The sequence below is a fragment of the Suricata suricatta genome, chromosome 17, assembly GCF_006229205.1.
Source record: "Suricata suricatta isolate VVHF042 chromosome 17, meerkat_22Aug2017_6uvM2_HiC, whole genome shotgun sequence".
Taxonomy (NCBI): Eukaryota; Metazoa; Chordata; class Mammalia; order Carnivora; family Herpestidae; genus Suricata; species Suricata suricatta.
The window spans coordinates 37,236,708-37,252,802 of record NC_043716.1 but is presented as its reverse complement, the minus strand read 5'-3'; the positions used below and the strand labels follow the sequence as shown (position 1 = coordinate 37,252,802).

Below are 16,095 nucleotides of genomic sequence, written 5' to 3'. Positions count from 1 at the left end.
TGGAAGACAGTTTTATAAATGGTTTTTAACTCAGCCTTGAAGGATGAGTAGAATTTTATTACTAGTCAAAGAAGGCAGGGAACACATTCCAGGCATAGGGATAGATAGGTGCAAAGCTGAAGATTTTCAGATATGTAGTCGTGCACGTCTGAAGGTGGGGTGATTGGGTCAGGAAGATGGTAGACCCAAACTCCTAGTTCTTCAACTTCATGTCCATTCTGTCACCTCCTTGCTCGTCATGTTCAGTGTGGACCTGCTTTCTATCACCACAGTGCCCCAAGTAGCTCCCCCAGGCCTTTGCACTGCCTCTACTCTGCCCCTTCCACATTGAACAAGCCTTAGTTCAAATGTCCCCTCCTCAGAGGCATTCCTTGTCCCCTGTAGCTAATGGTAGCCCTCACGCCCATTCTCTATAACATCACTCTATGATGAGGGCAGCCACTGGGGTGGAGTACAGAGACATCTCACCTGGGGTACTAGGCGTGGGCTTCATGAAGAAAGTAACATCCAAGTAAGGCCTAAAGGGAAAATAAGAACTGGGCAGGGCTAAAGGAGAGAGAAAAGCATTCCAGAGCAGAGGGAGAGTATGTGCAAAATAAGAAGAATCAGGCCACATTCCAAAAGCTCAAAGCACTTTGATGTGGCGAGAGTTAGAACTTGGAAAAAGGCAAGAAATTAGGTCGAGGAAGTCATTGTAACATCTAGCATTTATTAACACCATGTTACCATGTAACACTGGCGTAACTTCATAGCTTATTTGATCTTCAACAATAACTTTCTGAGGTTTTACAAATGAAGAAACTGAGACACAGCAGGAGTTACCATCCTGCCCAAAGCCACATATGTACAAAATAGAACTAGCTCCAGAGTTTATGCTATTAATGCCCATAACAAGTGAGCCTGCGTTGTCATTTTTTTTTAATGCTTATTTATTTTGAGAGACAGAGAAAGCACTCACACATGAACAGGGAAAGGGCAGAGAGAGAAAAGGAGGGAGAGGATCCCAAGCAGGCTCCATGCTCCCAGCTTGGGTCTCGACACGGGGCTTGAACCCACAAACTGTGAGATCATGACCTGAGCCAAGATCAAGAGGCTTAACCAACTGAACCACCCAGGTGCCCCTACATTGCCATTTGTGATGTGATTTCCCAAAATGGTGAAAGACTTTTTGGTAAAGTTCTGAACAACACAATAAATGTATTCATTAAAAAAAAAAGGTTATATTAAGTTTGTGTAAAAAATATTTCGTGTTTATAATTTCCTTTTTTGATAAATATGATAGGCCAAGCACCTTGAAGACCTTCTCTCAAAAAACAACAAAAACTCCTGGATAGAAAACTACTGAAAAACATTGAAAAACATCTCAGGGGAGCCTGGGTGACGCAGTTGGTTTAGCGTCTGACTCTTGATCTGAGCTCAGGTCATGGTCTCACAGTTGTGGCGTGTTAGGTTCACAGGTGTTAGGCTCTCAACTGGGTGTGGAGCCTGCTTAAGATTCTCTTAAGAGTCTCTCTTTCTTTCTCTCTGCCCCTCCCCCACTCACACTTGCTCTCTTTCTCTCTCTCTCTCAAAAAAAAGGAAAGAAATTAAAAAGAAAAATATCTTGGGGCACCTGGTTGGCTCAGTTGAGCTCAGATCATGATCTCATGGTTCATGAGCTTGAGCCCCACCCACATCAGGCTCGCTGCTGCCAGCACAGATCCTGCTTTGGATCCTCTGTCCCCCTCTCTCTGCCCTTCCCCTGCCCATGCTCTCTCTCAAAAATAAATAAACTTAAAAAAAGAAAAGAAAAATATCTTCGATGCCTTGATGAAAAAGTAAGACATTTTCAGGGCAAAACAAAGTAAGTGAAGGCAGGATTTGTAGAGAGGGAAGTAGAACACTGAGGCAGACTTTTGCTCCAAGAACATTTGCCTAACTAGGTGAATATGAGCTTTGGTCCGTGTCTCATGGGAAAAAAGAACCACCTCAGAACTTCCTCAACAAGGGAGTTTAACAAAACATCCTCCTTTGTAAAGATGGGACCCCCAAAGAAATAAAGGGCTTTATTTCCAGTAAGGGTGAACCAGAAATAAGTCTGTCCCCTCCTCCCTTGGGTATAGGGTTAACGGAGATAGATTATAGGCTCAGATTGTTGAGGTTTTTTTTTTTAATGGATTTTTCATATGGGATGTCCAATAGGACATTGAAAGCCATGTGGATCCCAGGATAATCTTGGCTGTGTCGTTCTGTCCCTTGCATTGCAGCCACCTAGCATCCTACCCCCTGCACACCAAATGCCTACAGCCCATCCTTATCATTGTGATCAACAAAAAAAAAAGCCTCCACAAATTTCCAAAATGCCCCCATGGAAAACCACTGCCCCACGGGACACTGTCAAGTTGACGGGAGCCGATTTATGAAGGACTTTATTATCTGTCGTGAAAAGTTAGATTTTATCTTCAGGGTGAGAGAGAAACCATTAAAAGACTTAAGCAGAGAAGTGCCATGACCCCTTTTGCCTTCTAGAAAAGTCCCTCTGACTGAAGGGTGGAGGCTGGATGAGATGGGGCCAGATGGGAGGCAGAGACACCTGTTGGGAGGCTGCCGTGAACATGTAAGTGAGAGATGATGATTGCCTGCACCGAGTGGCAGCTGGGTACCAACCCAGACACAAAGGCTTCGGAGGCAGGGCTGCCTATCTGCAGAGCCAAAGGGCTCAAGTTTCAGTTCTCCCCACTACTGAATAGGGTGAGACTTCGGGCAAGTTATTCAACCTCTACCAGCCTTAGTCTTCTCATCTATAAAATGGAGATAAGACTAAATGGAATGTGTCCAAAGTGCATACACACTTGAAAAGTACCCACTAATCTTAGCCATGATCATTACTAGGTATGAGCAGTAGAGATGGAGAGAAGTAATTTGAGAGATATGGAAAAAGTGGAATGTGAGGACTGAGGACAGGGAGGAGCCAAAGATGACCCTCAAGCTTCGGGCTAACCTCCTGTGCCCACGTGATGCTAACACTCAGCTGAGAGAGGCTAGGAGGGAGACAGGCCAGGACTATAAAGGAGCCTGAGGAGGTTGGTGAGAGAGCAAAGAGAGCTCAGGTATCTGGGTCTGGAACTTAAAAGAGAAGTCCTAGCAGTTTGGGGCTCCTAAACTGTGGCAACTACTCTCCTAAGACAGCCCCTAACAACCCAGGACTCCTTGTATCCATTGGATCTGGGCCAGCCTGTGGCAACCTTTAATGCAGCAGAAGTCATGCTACACATTGCTAAGCTTAAAGAAAACCTGGCAGCTTCCATTCTTGCTTTTGGGACCCCTAAGTTCTCATGTGAGAAATCAGCCTCTCTGCTGTGGACATCATCTGGAGAGAGAATCTTGGACGTGGAGAAAGCGAGGTCCAGCCATTCCCAGCATTCTGGCTGTTGCCCCCGAGTGGGAGACAAGTGAGCCAGCCATCTTGGACATTCCAGCTCCAGTTACCTCCGACTGCAAGCACAAGAGACACCCCCAAGTAAGACAGCAGAGCTGTGCAGCTGAGCTCCCATCAACCGGGAGGATCACGAGAAGTTATAAAATGGTTGTTGTTTTAAGCCACTAAGTTTAGAATAGTTTGTTATGCAGCAATATATCCCCAACCAGAATGACATTGATGAACTCTAAGCCAGATGTATAGTGAGAAGGTAAGAGGGCTTAGGACACAGAGCGAAGGCCCCCCACGTGCAAGGACCAAAGTGAGGGAGAAGGCTCACAAGGAGACTGAGATAAACAGGACAGAGGGAAATCTTGAGAGTGTGGTGTCCTGGAAGTGGCAATAAGTGCTCAGGAAGGAAGAGTGGTCAGAAATATCAAATACCAGAGAAAGAACAGAGAAATGTCCCTTGGATTTGGTAACACGGGAGTCAGTGACTTTGACAAGCACAGTTTCAGTGAGTACTGAGGGCAGACGCCAGATGCACTGGGTTGAAGAATGAAAAAGCAACAAAATCATATTGGAGTTATGGTTTTGGGGTTTGTTTTTTTTAATGTTTGTTTATTTTTGAGAGAGAAAGAGAGACAGGGCATGAGCATGGGAAGGGCAGAGAGAGGGAGACACAGAATCAGAAGCAGGCTCCAAGCTCCAAGCTGTCAGCACAGAGCCCGATTCAGGGCTCAAACCCACGAACTGTGAGATCATGATCTGATCCAAAGTCGGGCGCTCCACTGACTGCGCCACCCACGTGCCCTGGGTTTTTTTGTTTTTGTTTTTGTTTCTGGAGTTAGACCTATTGACCTGGGTGAATGTCACAAGCATAACCTTGAGGAGGGAAAGTTGCTGAACACTATACCCAGGAGAACAGTATTTATATAAAATTTTAAGATATGCAAATATTAAAAAACTCAACATTCAATAATAAAAAGAAAAATAATTCAATTAACCAATGGATAAAGGATCTTGGAATGGATTGAACAATGTCCCCCGCAAAATTCACGTTCACCTGGAACCTCAGAATTTGGCCTGATTTGGAAATAAGGTCTTTCCAGATAAAATTAGTTAAGTTGAAGTCAAGTGGGTCAAGATGAGGTGAAGTAGATTAGGGTGGGCCCTAAATCCAGTGATGGGTGTCCGTACAAGTAGGAGAGGCCTTAGACACACATAGGGGAGAACTGCAGGTGAAGGCAGAGGCAGAGATTGGAGCTGTGTGTCTACAAGTCAAGCACACAAAGTTCCTACAACAGGAAATCATTTTAACCACTTTAAAGTGTACAGTTGAACAGGTTTTATATATTCTCAGCATTGTGCAACCATCGCCACTAATTCCAGCACCTTTTCATCACCCCAAAAGGAAACCTTGTACCCATTAATAGCCTCTCCCAATTCTCCCTTCCTCCTGTCTCCTGGCAACCCCTAATCCACGCTCTATGTCTATGGATTTGCCTCTGCTGGACATTTCATACAACATGTGACCTCTTGTGTCTGGCTTCTTCTACTTAGTATAATGTTTTCAAGGTGCCTCCGCATTGTAGCCTGTATCGGTACTTCATTTCTTTTTATGGTTAAATAATACTTCATTTTATGGATATACCACATTTTAGTTTATCCACTCATCAATTAGTGGATACTGAGTTGTTTTCTACTTTTTGGCTATCACAAATAATGCTGCTGTGAACACTCTTGTATGATTTCTTTTTGAGGTGATGACCATGTTCTAAAGTCAATTGTGGCGATGGTCACACAACTCCATGGTTGTGCTAAAAGCCATTGAACTGTACACTTTAAATAGCACATGTAAAATATATCTCAATAAAATTGTTACTCCCCAGAATGCAAAAACCTTTATCGTTCTGAGATGTATACATACCCAGTAAACATTTATGGAAACTCATGGAAATGATACCACACTCAGGGAAGTGGTTGTCTCTGGGGAGAAGGGAAGGGGGTATGGCTGGGGACAGCACCGAGGGCCTCAGCTGCAAGGTAAGGTTTTTATTTCCTAAGCTAGATGGTGGAGACATGGGTGTTCATTATATTAGTCTTTAAACTTTTTGTGTGATTGGAAAATTACACAACACATTTAAAAATAGCTTTTTATTTTTTTTTAATGCTTTTTATTTATTTTTGAGACAGAGAGAGAGCATGAGCGGGCAGGGGCAGAGAGAGAGAGATACAGAATGGGAAATAGGCTCCAGGCTCTGAGCTGTCAGCACAGAGCCCAACGTGGGGCTTGAACCCACCAACGTGAGATCATGACCTGAGCCGAAGCCGGACACTTAACCGACTGAGCCACCCAGGCGCCCCTAAAATAGCTTTTTAGCAGGAAAGAGTGATTGGGATAAACAGGGTATTTTCAAGATGCAAAAATCACCACATATGACAGAGAGAAAAAATATACGCATCTTTTTCATAGAGAGACCTGGCAATCCTTCCTTGACAAACTCAGCCATCACTGATGTGAGCCAACCTGACATTATTTGCCTCCTGGTTTAATGCTATTAAGAGCATCACTTATAAAGTATTCTTTTCTAGGGACATCTGGGTGGCTCAGTGGGTTGAGCATCCAAGTCTTGATCTCGGCTTAGGTCATGAGCTCGTGGTTTGTGGGATTGAGCGTCAGGCTCTGTATACTGAGCGTGGAGTCTGTTAGGATTCTCTCTCTTTCTCTGCTCCTCCACACCCCCGAAATAGATAAATAAACTTTTAAGAAAAGTATTCTTCTGTAGAATATATAATCTCCAGAAAACCACTACAAGGAACTTTGCTGTCCAATTTGGGAGCCACTAGCCATTTGTAGCTATTAAACAATTAAAATGTGATTAGTCCAGCTTGATGTATGCTGTTAAGTATAAAATGAACATGAGGTTTCAAAGACTTAATATAAAAATAGTAAGTATCTCATTAGTATTTTGATCTCGATTGCATATTAAAGTAATATTGTTTTGTATACACTGAGTTAAATAGAACATATTATTGAAACTAATTTGCCTTGCTTCTTACTTTTAAATTTTTTTTAATGTTTTTTATTTATTTTTGATACAGAGAGAGACAGAGCATGAGAGGGGGAGGGGCAGAGAGAGAAGGAGACACAGAACCGGAAGCAGGCTCCAGGCTCTGAGCTAGCTGTCAGCACAGAGCCTGATGCGGGGCTCAAACCCACGAATATGAGATCTGACCTGAGCCGAAGTCGGAGGCTTAACCAACTGAGCCATCCAGGCGCCCCTCTTCTTACTTTTTAAGTGTGACTACTAGAAAAATGTAAATTACATTAGAGGGGATGAAAGTATAAGTGAACAAGAGCATGGGGAAACAATTAGACAAACCAAGAATCAGGGACATTTTACAAGACTTCTCTTCTAGACTTCAAAAAGTCAATGTCATTGGAAAAAAAAGAAAAGAGCTGTTCCAGATTAAAAGAAACAAGAGATATAAGAACCCAGTGCAGTGCACCAGCCTTCATTGGATCAGAACCCCCCTTTTTCTTAGATTTAATTTAAAAATTTTTTAAATAATCTCTAGCCCCAATGTGGGGCTTGAACTCATGACCCCAAGACCAAGAGTCACATGCTCTACTGAATAAGCCAGCTAGGCACCCTCAGGATTTCCTTTTTTTAAAGTGCTTTGTTTTGTTTTGTGTTGTGTTGTTTTGTTTTAGCAAGTTCTACACCCAATGTGGGGCTTGAACTCACAACCCTGAGATCAAGAATCTCATGCTGTACTGACTGAGCCAGCCAGGCACTCCTCTTTTTAAAAAGTTTTTAAAAAGAGATTTTTGAGACAACTGTGGAAAATCAAAGAGAGACCGGATATTAGATGCTACCTGAGAACAAGTGCTGACTTTCTTAGGTGTGATAATGCTGTGGTGGGTATGTGGGAAATTGTCCTTATTCTTAGGAGGTTTCTACTGAGGCTTTTGGGAGTGAGATGATATTAATGTTTGCAACTTACTTTCATATAGCTTGGCAAAAGAAAAAGTATGTGTGTGTGAAGAAAGAAAGGGAGAGAAAGAGGGAAAGAGACAACAAAAGCAAAATAGCAAAATGATAATTATAAAATCTAGAAAGTTTGAAGGTTATTCACTGTACTCATAATCTTTAAACTTCTCTGTGTTTGAGATGATTCATGATGAAAAGTTGGGGAAACAAGACAAAATGAAAAAGGAATGAATGGGAGATGAGGAGGTGGAGACCATCCTTTGCAGCAATTTGCCCTTGAACTGGAATTGAGAGAGGGGACAGTAAGTCGGAGTAAGCATGTAGGGTCAAGAGAGTGTTTTTTAAAAATGGGGAGTGGAGGGGCACCTGGTTGGCTCAATCAGTTGAGCGTCCGGCTTTGGGTTAGGTCATGATCTCGCAGTTCGTGGGTTCGAGCCCCTCGTCGGGCTCTGTGCTGAGCTAGCTCAGAGCTTGGAGCCTGCTTCAGATTCTGTATCTCCCTCTCTCTCTGACCCTCTGCTCATGCTGTCTCTCAAAAATAAAAATAAATGGGGAGTGGAGAGGGTTTAAATGCTAAAAGGGAAAGGGCCAGCAGAAAGAGGAGCATGAAAGATACAGGCTATTCTGGTCAAACTTCTGACTCATGCCTGGGGATAGACCGGCCATGTGAGAGATTCAATACACCCCAAGACATGCTCTACCGGCCTCCTGTTCCCAAGCCTGGGGAGAAAGGAATCAGGGGGGTGACACCTAGTGGATTCGAAGGGCACTGCTGAAATGCTTCATTCTCCTCTCGACACCTCCTCAAGAGGGCAGCTCATGCTGGCTTCTGACCACGCCAAATCATTTTCACCCTTTTGTTCACTGCGAGACCAGCCTACGATGTGCAGTGCTACTAAGGACGTTGGTCCTCTCCCCACACAGCCCCCAGTAGACCTTGGCCATGTCTCGTGTCTCTCAGCCACTCTCCCCACAAGGAGGCAGAACTCTGGCAGGGTGAGGAAGGGACCAGAAAGGATGGATGTCCCCCATCCCCCAGCCACCCATCTCCAGTCAGGTGGTCACTGCAGCCCTGATTAGTGCAAGATGGACGTTTCTCAGTTATTCGAGTTCGGGATTATGCAGAGCTTAAACTGTGGTCTCCAGAGTCAGAATAACTGGGTTCAAATTCTTGCCAGCTGTGATTTGGCCTCTCTGTGCCTGTGATGATAAATTTCTCATAACCTCAGTTCTCATCTGGAAAGTGAGGCTGATAGAGCCAACCTCTATATTGGGAAGGTTAAATGAGAGAAGGCACACACACCCAAGCATAGTGAGTGACAAAGGACACTGTTCCAAGTGTCAGTTCTTATCATCACCCCTGAAAGACAGCAGATGACTGACGAGTCTGAAGGTGGCCAAGAGGGGGATAAGGAGAGCAGCCCGTACCACTCTCTCTGCCCTCCCTGGGATAGATGATCAGGGACAGAAAGGACTGGTCCCTATGATCCTGTACCAGGGCACGGAGTCCTCGAGGATGGGACCAGCACCCTTTGGGGAGGGCAGAATCTGTCCAGCTCCCAGATGCGTGGCTCTCCTAGTAACCAGTCCAGCAGGGCAGGGGCAGCTCTCAGTGCCTCCCAGTGTCCCCCAGTGCCTCCTCCCTGACTTCCCGCTTCTGCACTTTGGCTCTCAAACCTGCTTCAAGGCCTAAGTCATCTCTTTCAAGGAGGGTTCTTTTATTGTCCCCCACCCCCCAACCCCAGACCCGGTAGTGAATCTCTTTGGTTCAATTCCCAGTGCATTTATTATCTTGTGTTTTGTCCACTGTTATTGCTCCTATTTCAACCAACCTAATTTATTCATTCAGCAAATATGTATCAGGTGCCTTCTCTGTGCCAGGTACTGTTTCTAGGCTCTGGATAGCGAACAAGACTCTCATGGAGCTAACATTCTTGTAGGAGAGTGGGCACAAAGAAAATACACAGGAGATAAGATGTCAGGGAGTGATGAGTACCTTGAAAGTACAGGGGGGAGGGGACAGACTGAGGGGTGGGTGAGATGGATCAGAGTGGTCAGGAAAGGCTCAAAGAAGAGCAGAGGTGATACCCTGAGCCAGGAGTGGGTATCAGGTGTTTTAGGAATAGTAAAGCAATCAGTGTGGCTGCAGTGGAGTAAGAGGAGAGGGGACGGGAGACGGGGTCAGAGAGGGCGGATCTTGGTTTTTAATGTGTCACCAGAAATGGGAGTGTTACAATCTGAATTGTTTTAGCTGAGATGTAAAAAACCTACAGTTACTGCATAAATCTCACAACTGAGTGAACACATACACACATAACCACCCCCAGGTCAAGATATAGAACATTCTTGGAGCACCTGGGTGACTCAATCGGTGAAGCCTCTGACTCTTGGTTTCAGCTCAGGTCATAATCTCATGGTTTTGTGGGTTCAAGCCCACATTGGACTCCACACTGACATTGCAGGGCCTGCTTGGGATTCTGTCTCCCTTTCTCTCTCTGCCCCTCCCCCACTTGCACTGTCTCTGCCTCTCTCAAAATAAATAAAAATTTAAAAAAAAGAGGGGCATCTGGGTGGCTCAGTCAGTTAAGCGTCTGGCTTCAGCTCAGGTCATGATCTCACGGTTCATGGGTTCAAGCCTCGCATTGGTCTCTGGGATGACAGCTAGCTCAGAGCCTGGAGCCTGCTTCAGATTCTGTGTCTCCCTCTCTCTCTGATCCTCCCCTGCTCATGCTGTCTCTCAAAAATAAATAAAAAACATTAAAATTTTTTTTAATTTAAAAAAGATACAGAACATTTTTATCACCAGAAAGGGCTTCCTCATGCTGCTTCCCAGGCAATACTCTTTCCCATCCCCATCAAGTAACCACTATTTTTACTTCTATCCCCATAGATTAATTGTGCCTATTCTTGAACTTCTCTTAAGTAGAATTTTACAGTTTGTAGTCTCATGTGTGTGGCTTCTTTTACTCCACATTCTGTCTGTGAGTGAGGTTCCTTCATGCATATCATAGTTACTTGTTCTTTTTTATTGCTACGTAGTATTCCATTGTAAGAATATACCACAACTGATTTATCCGTTCACCTGTTGAAGGACATTTGGCTTTTTCTAGTTTCACGGTCATTAATAAAACTGCTACGATCCTTGCTGTCCATGTCTTTCAGGACATCAAGCACTGATTTATATTGGGAGTGGAATTCTAGGTCATAGGGCAGGTGTACATCTAGTTTTTGTAGGCACTGCCAAGCAGGTTTCCAAAGTGGCAGTACCAATGTACACTCCCCACCAGCAACACATAAAGGTGCCAGTTGCTCCACATCCTTGCTGATACTGGTATTGCCACTTTTTAAAATTGTAGCCATTCATGATCTGATGTAGGTTTTTAGCAGAGCAACCTGGCTCCACTCTGAGAACCAAGTGGTGGGGTTAGGGTAGGGTTGGGCAGAGGAAGCCAAAACACCAGGTAGGAGGCTAGTGTGGTCAATCAGGGAAGACACACAACTCGTTTGGACTAGGTGGTAATAGAGGAGTCAGAGAAGTGGACCAATCAGGATATGTTACGGAATTGTTGCAGGCAAGACTGGCTAATGAGTGAGGAATGAGAAGGAAACATCAAGGGCGAGTTTGCATCCTTGCCTTGAAAACCTGGATGGATGAGAGGGCCATTTTCCAAGAATCAGGAGACAGGGAATAACAGATGTGAGCCGAGGGAAAACCAAGAGTTCATGTGCAGCTGTCTGAATATGTCATCTCCTGAAGCTTAGGCTCTCCTTAGAGCCGAACATGAGGCTCTAGAAGCCCCCCATCTTTCTAGATAGATCCCAGTATAACTGGAAGAGACTGGTTGTGTGAATAGCGCCTGCTGTCTGGGTAGCGGCTTGGGGAACATGTATGCTCTCTGTGGTGACAGATCTGAGTTAGGGGCCCAGTTCTGTAACTTGGACCTTATGCTAGGATTCCATCTTCTACCTTATGGTGTTAGAATTTAACAAGATCACATGTCTAGGGCACCCGAAACATGGAAGAACTCAAACTTCCACTCTTCCAAGTTCCAGACACTACGTGGCAAGCCTTAACAGGCTGGCACCTTTCCCTCTCATCCACATTTTAAAAGTCTTTCCAGACTTTCCAGACTGAGAACAGCCCTGCTGAGGGGCCCAACACACTGAGAGGCAGTCCCCTCTCTCTTCCCTCACCCCTTCCCCAGCCTCAAAGAAACAGAATGGAGGACAGCAAGCAGCCGGATTCATAGACTTTATCAACTTTTTCTCCAGCCAGCAGTTTCTGCAGATGACCGAGCCTGTACAGTACACATGGTTCACTCTGGCAAAGCTGGGGAGCAGCGGGGCAGGTGTCAAGGCTAGGGGCGAGCAGCAGCTGAGACTGGACCAGTGGGCCCCAGTGCCTGGGAGGGCTGGGGGAGCTGCATGAGAAAGCTGCTGGGCGGGGTCAGGAGGAAGGAGAGGGCATGGGTTAAGCTGCAGGGAGGAAGCAGGGAGCAGGAGGGGGCCTATGGTCACTGTCTGTGAGGGATGGAGGAAGTGTGACACAGTGCCAGTGTATATATGGGGGAAGGGGGAGGGGGCCCACAGACAACTTTTGTGGCAGGAACAAGACAGACCACTGTATAAAAGGGACTGTACAACATAACCTATGGTACAATGTTTACATATGATACAAGGCTCTTTCCCTTTTTGGGTTTTAAAAAATAAATTTACAATTCCAGAGCTTTCGTTAAAAAATATATATACCCTCAGAGCAGGAGCAGCAGCTGTTTTTGCTGTTGCTGCTGCTGCTGCCTCTACAGAAGGGAAAGAGGTGGCGCCAGAAAGGAAGGTGAGGCTGTGCCAGGACACCTCACCCAGTAGCTGCCAGGAGCCCTACGCCCCTCAGCCCTGGAGGCCCATGTGGGAGAGGGAGGGGAGACAGAGAGGTATCAAAGGCGTCACCACAGTCCAGTGTTGCCTTTAGGGTCTCGGCTATTCCCTCCCCTCACTTCCAGGGACTGCCTGCCCAAGTTCAGGGGTCTGCCACACCCCAGCTCTGATGGGGAGGACCAAGGCGGAATCAATCAAGGCAGGAAGGATAGAGACCACGTTGTTGGTGTCCCACAGAAGAACCAGAAAGAGGGGGATGACAGCTCCCTTCTTAGCAGTGAGACACCCCAAAAGAAGGAGTGTGGGCAGCAAACACCCCCAACTTCTGATACCGCCACTTCCCACCCTACAATGCAGAGGGAGTGTCCTGTAGACAGCTTAGACCTGTGTTTCCCTGAGCATCTTTTACCCTCTCACTGGAGCCCACCCAGAGACCTTGGGGAGGCCTGAGTGGAGGACTCCCAAGGCCTGACAGGTAACCCTCCCCCCTCATGCTGACCCCTGCCCCACGAGCAGCTTCACCCATAGGCTTGGGCACGTGAGGCAGCACAAGGAGCTGAGCAGGGAGCGGTGCTTTCCCCACCCCACACCATCACAGGGCCAAGTAGACCAGGGTAGCACCAAACAGAAGGACCCCCCTCTACACACAACACCCTCCCTCAATTACCAGATGCACTGCTGCTTCTTAAAGGGGACAGGTGCACACACACGCGCGCGCACACACACGCACACAGACACAAGGGCAATATAATATTCCAGGGGGGTGCATCCATGGGTCCCAGCCCTGACCAGGGAGAAGCCGGCCAGGGGTAGAGAGGAAGGCTGCGAGTCCCTTCCACAGTTCCGCTCTGTCTCACAGACAATGTGGGCAGCTTTCCTGTCTGCATGGGCAGAGGAGGTTGGAAACTCCATCTCTTGAACAGACCCCAGTGGGAGGGGGGCAGAGGAAGGAGCGTTCTGCCCCCCTTCCCTGCGAGGGCAGGACCCAGCAGAGGGTGGTTTTCGTTTGAAGGAGCAAGGGGGAGAGGACTTCAGCAGGATGAACAGGCTTATGAGCCCAGGGGTAAGTCCATCCGACTCTTTCCTGAGGGGCAGGAAGTTGCTCCGGGGAAAAGATGTCAGAGGCGGGTTGGGATAGCGTGCAAAGTGCTTGAGTGCCAGGTGCCCGAGCACCCAGGTGGGGCGCCGACCAGAGCCTCTGTTCTCACTGGCTATTAGCCTCTAGCTTGTAGGAGAGCTCGAAGAGGAGGTTCTGGTTGTCGATGACCTGGAACTGGCGCACATAGGCCTTGGTCTGCAGGTGATGGGGGGATGCCTCCATATCCAGGCCTGGGGGTGTGACAAGAGAGAGGCCTTCAGGCTCCCAGCCTCCCTTCTTGCTCTACGTTCCTACCAGTCAGAGAAGAGGGGTGTAGATTGGGACACGTGTTGGGCAGGACGGTCTCTGAAGAGGCCGAAGAGAGGATGGAGAGCTGACAAGTTTAAGGAAATAAAGAATGGAGGAGGGCCCCCGCCCAGAACCTCGCGCTCAGTCAGAGCTCTACCTGTAAAGCTCTCGGAAGCCTGGGTACTCACAAAGGGGCCGGCTCCGGTATTTGCGGATTGTCCTCACCTTTTCGGCCACTGAATGCTGGGAGATGACAAGGAATGAGCCCTAAAAAGGGTACAGAAAGATGCTCCCCCCTCTTTTGCTCCCCCCTGCTCCATTCTCCGATTCTGCTGGTTCGACTCTACTCCCTCCAAGATCTAATTCTGGAGGGTTTCATGGGGCACCTGTGTGGCTCAGTTAAGCATCCGACTTCAGCTCAGGTCATGGTCTATGCGGTTCATGGGTTTGAGCCCCACGTTGGGCTCTGTGTTGACAGCTAACTCAGAGCCTGGAGTCTGTCTTTGGATTCTGTGTCTCCCTCTCTCTCTGACCCTCCCCTGCTCACTCTGTCTCTCTCTCTCTCTCTCTCACAAATAAATAAAACATTAAAAAATTAATTCTGGAGGGTCTCTGAAGAACCAAAGGAGGGGTGTAATGGGTCCAGTGAGGGGAGGTAGAGTTGACCCCTCCCAGCTGCCTGTCAGCTTTGTGGCCCATGGCGAGTTGCCATAGTAATGGCATCAGGGACAGTCAGGAGTCTGTCAAGCAAGCTGGGCACCAAGAAGGAAGACTGCTGTCTTTAGGGGGCTACCAGGATGGGGGAGGGGGGATGCCAGCCTCCTCCCCCCCAGGCCAGGATCGGCCATGCCACTCACCAGCTTCTCAATGTTCACCAAACCATCGACAAGGGTCTTACTCCCCTCGTGCAGGAAAGTCAGGTCTAGGGGATGGAAGAGAAGCAAATGTGAGGAAGAAGAGAGGAGGGCCAAAGGGCCCTTCCCCTCCCCTGCGTCCCCTCAATGGTGGGGAGGGGGCTCCTCTCCGGTGGGCACTCAGAGCTAAGTGACAGGGGTTGATACCCAGAACTGGGGCATGGAGACTGTGGCTAGAAGAGCATGGGAGTGACACTCACCTTTGAGGATCAGAGGCACAAAGGGAATCACAGGAGGTTTCATCTTGGAGATGACTTCTCGGTAGCTTTTGTGGTTCCTGCAGGGGTCCTGGCATTGCACAGAAGAGAGGTTAGGGGACAGAAAGTCCCAGCACACCTCAAAGATGTCCCCTACTCCTCCCTCAGCCCCCTGCCCTAGATCCATCTCTGATCAGAGAGAGGTATGTATGGGTGTCTAGCTGGGGGTGAGGTGGGGAGGAGCCTGAGTGTTCTCCCCTCACCTTCAAGGCGAAGAGGGTAGCAGCCCTCCCACCCTTCCCCTCCCAGCATGCCCATGCCGGTTGGAGGGGGAGAGGTCTCAGGCACTAAAAACCCTTTTAAAAGGAAGCTTGAGGAGGAAGGTTTATGGGAACAGAGAGGGTCTCTGGGGTGCAAGTCCAGGGGCAGATAAAAGAGCTGAACCCACTCACTGTCAGGTTCTCAAATTTGCGGAACAAATTCTTGAATTTCCCTGGCAGCTTCTGCAGAGAGTTTGGAGGAAGGAGAAGAAATGTCAGAGTGGAGCTCCTTGTGTTTCATGGCAGCTCTGCCTAACCCCGGGGTGTTAGAGGGGGGAAGGGCCCGTCTATCTTGCAAGGGGTGGCAAGCTGGTCTGGTGGGTAGGGAACTAGAATCTACCCTTGGTGAGGTCTGGGGAGCTTGATGCCGCCCAGAGGAATAAATTATTCTGGGGAATTCGAGCCTCTGCGCTGGCATGGGCCACGCACAAGCGCCTCACTCAGTGCTGGCTGGAATCCAGTATCCAGGTCTGCGACCTGGCCTGGGCTGCCTGCCCCCCACTTCGGGGATTCCGGCTGTTTCCTAATTTGCACAAGGACAGGGCGCGTTAGCTGAGCGGCGTGCCCGGGGCCTGGATCTGCCAGAAGAGGGCGCCGCCTTCCACCTGGCACAAAGGCTCCCTAGGATGGGCCAGCTGCAGGCGCGGGAGACAGCACGGGGGTGAGGCCGGCAGGCCAAGTCCCTCAGCCGGACCAGCCCCCGGCGGGAGGACAGGAAAGCGCAGCCATGCATCACCTCCCAGGTGAGCCGCAGGCGGCTGACCGCGGCGTTGTCCAGCCCCATGACCACGGCGTAGAAGGACAGCAGGTCCTGGTTCTGCTTGCAGCTGCGGGGGTGGGAGGCAAGGTCAGCGCCCGCTGGGTGGGGAGGAGGGACTCCACGCTCCCTCCCGCTGGCTGCACTCACATGGCCGCGATCTTGAGGAACTTCTTGAGCAGCTGCGCGCGCTTGCCCGGGGCCTCGCACAGCAACACCTCGGTGGCCACCCAGTGCGTGACCTCGCTGC

General features: G+C 48.3%; 1 protein-coding gene across 1 annotated transcript in view; it reads right to left on the bottom strand.

Annotated features, from left to right (window-relative positions):
* Window positions 1-11,632: 11,632 nt before the first annotated feature.
* The window catches only part of RAPGEFL1 (Rap guanine nucleotide exchange factor like 1), a 14,080-nt gene continuing 9,617 nt past the window's right edge, over window positions 11,633-16,095 (bottom strand). Inside the window, exons 9-15 of the mRNA XM_029929132.1 lie at window positions 15,996-16,091; window positions 15,825-15,915; window positions 15,221-15,271; window positions 14,772-14,859; window positions 14,515-14,579; window positions 13,846-13,900; window positions 11,633-13,599 (exon numbers count right to left, since the gene is read on the bottom strand). Coding sequence (XP_029784992.1) covers window positions 13,475-13,599; window positions 13,846-13,900; window positions 14,515-14,579; window positions 14,772-14,859; window positions 15,221-15,271; window positions 15,825-15,915; window positions 15,996-16,091 — 571 coding nt within the window. The 3' untranslated portion in view covers window positions 11,633-13,474. The remainder of the gene's footprint in view (window positions 13,600-13,845; window positions 13,901-14,514; window positions 14,580-14,771; window positions 14,860-15,220; window positions 15,272-15,824; window positions 15,916-15,995; window positions 16,092-16,095) is intronic.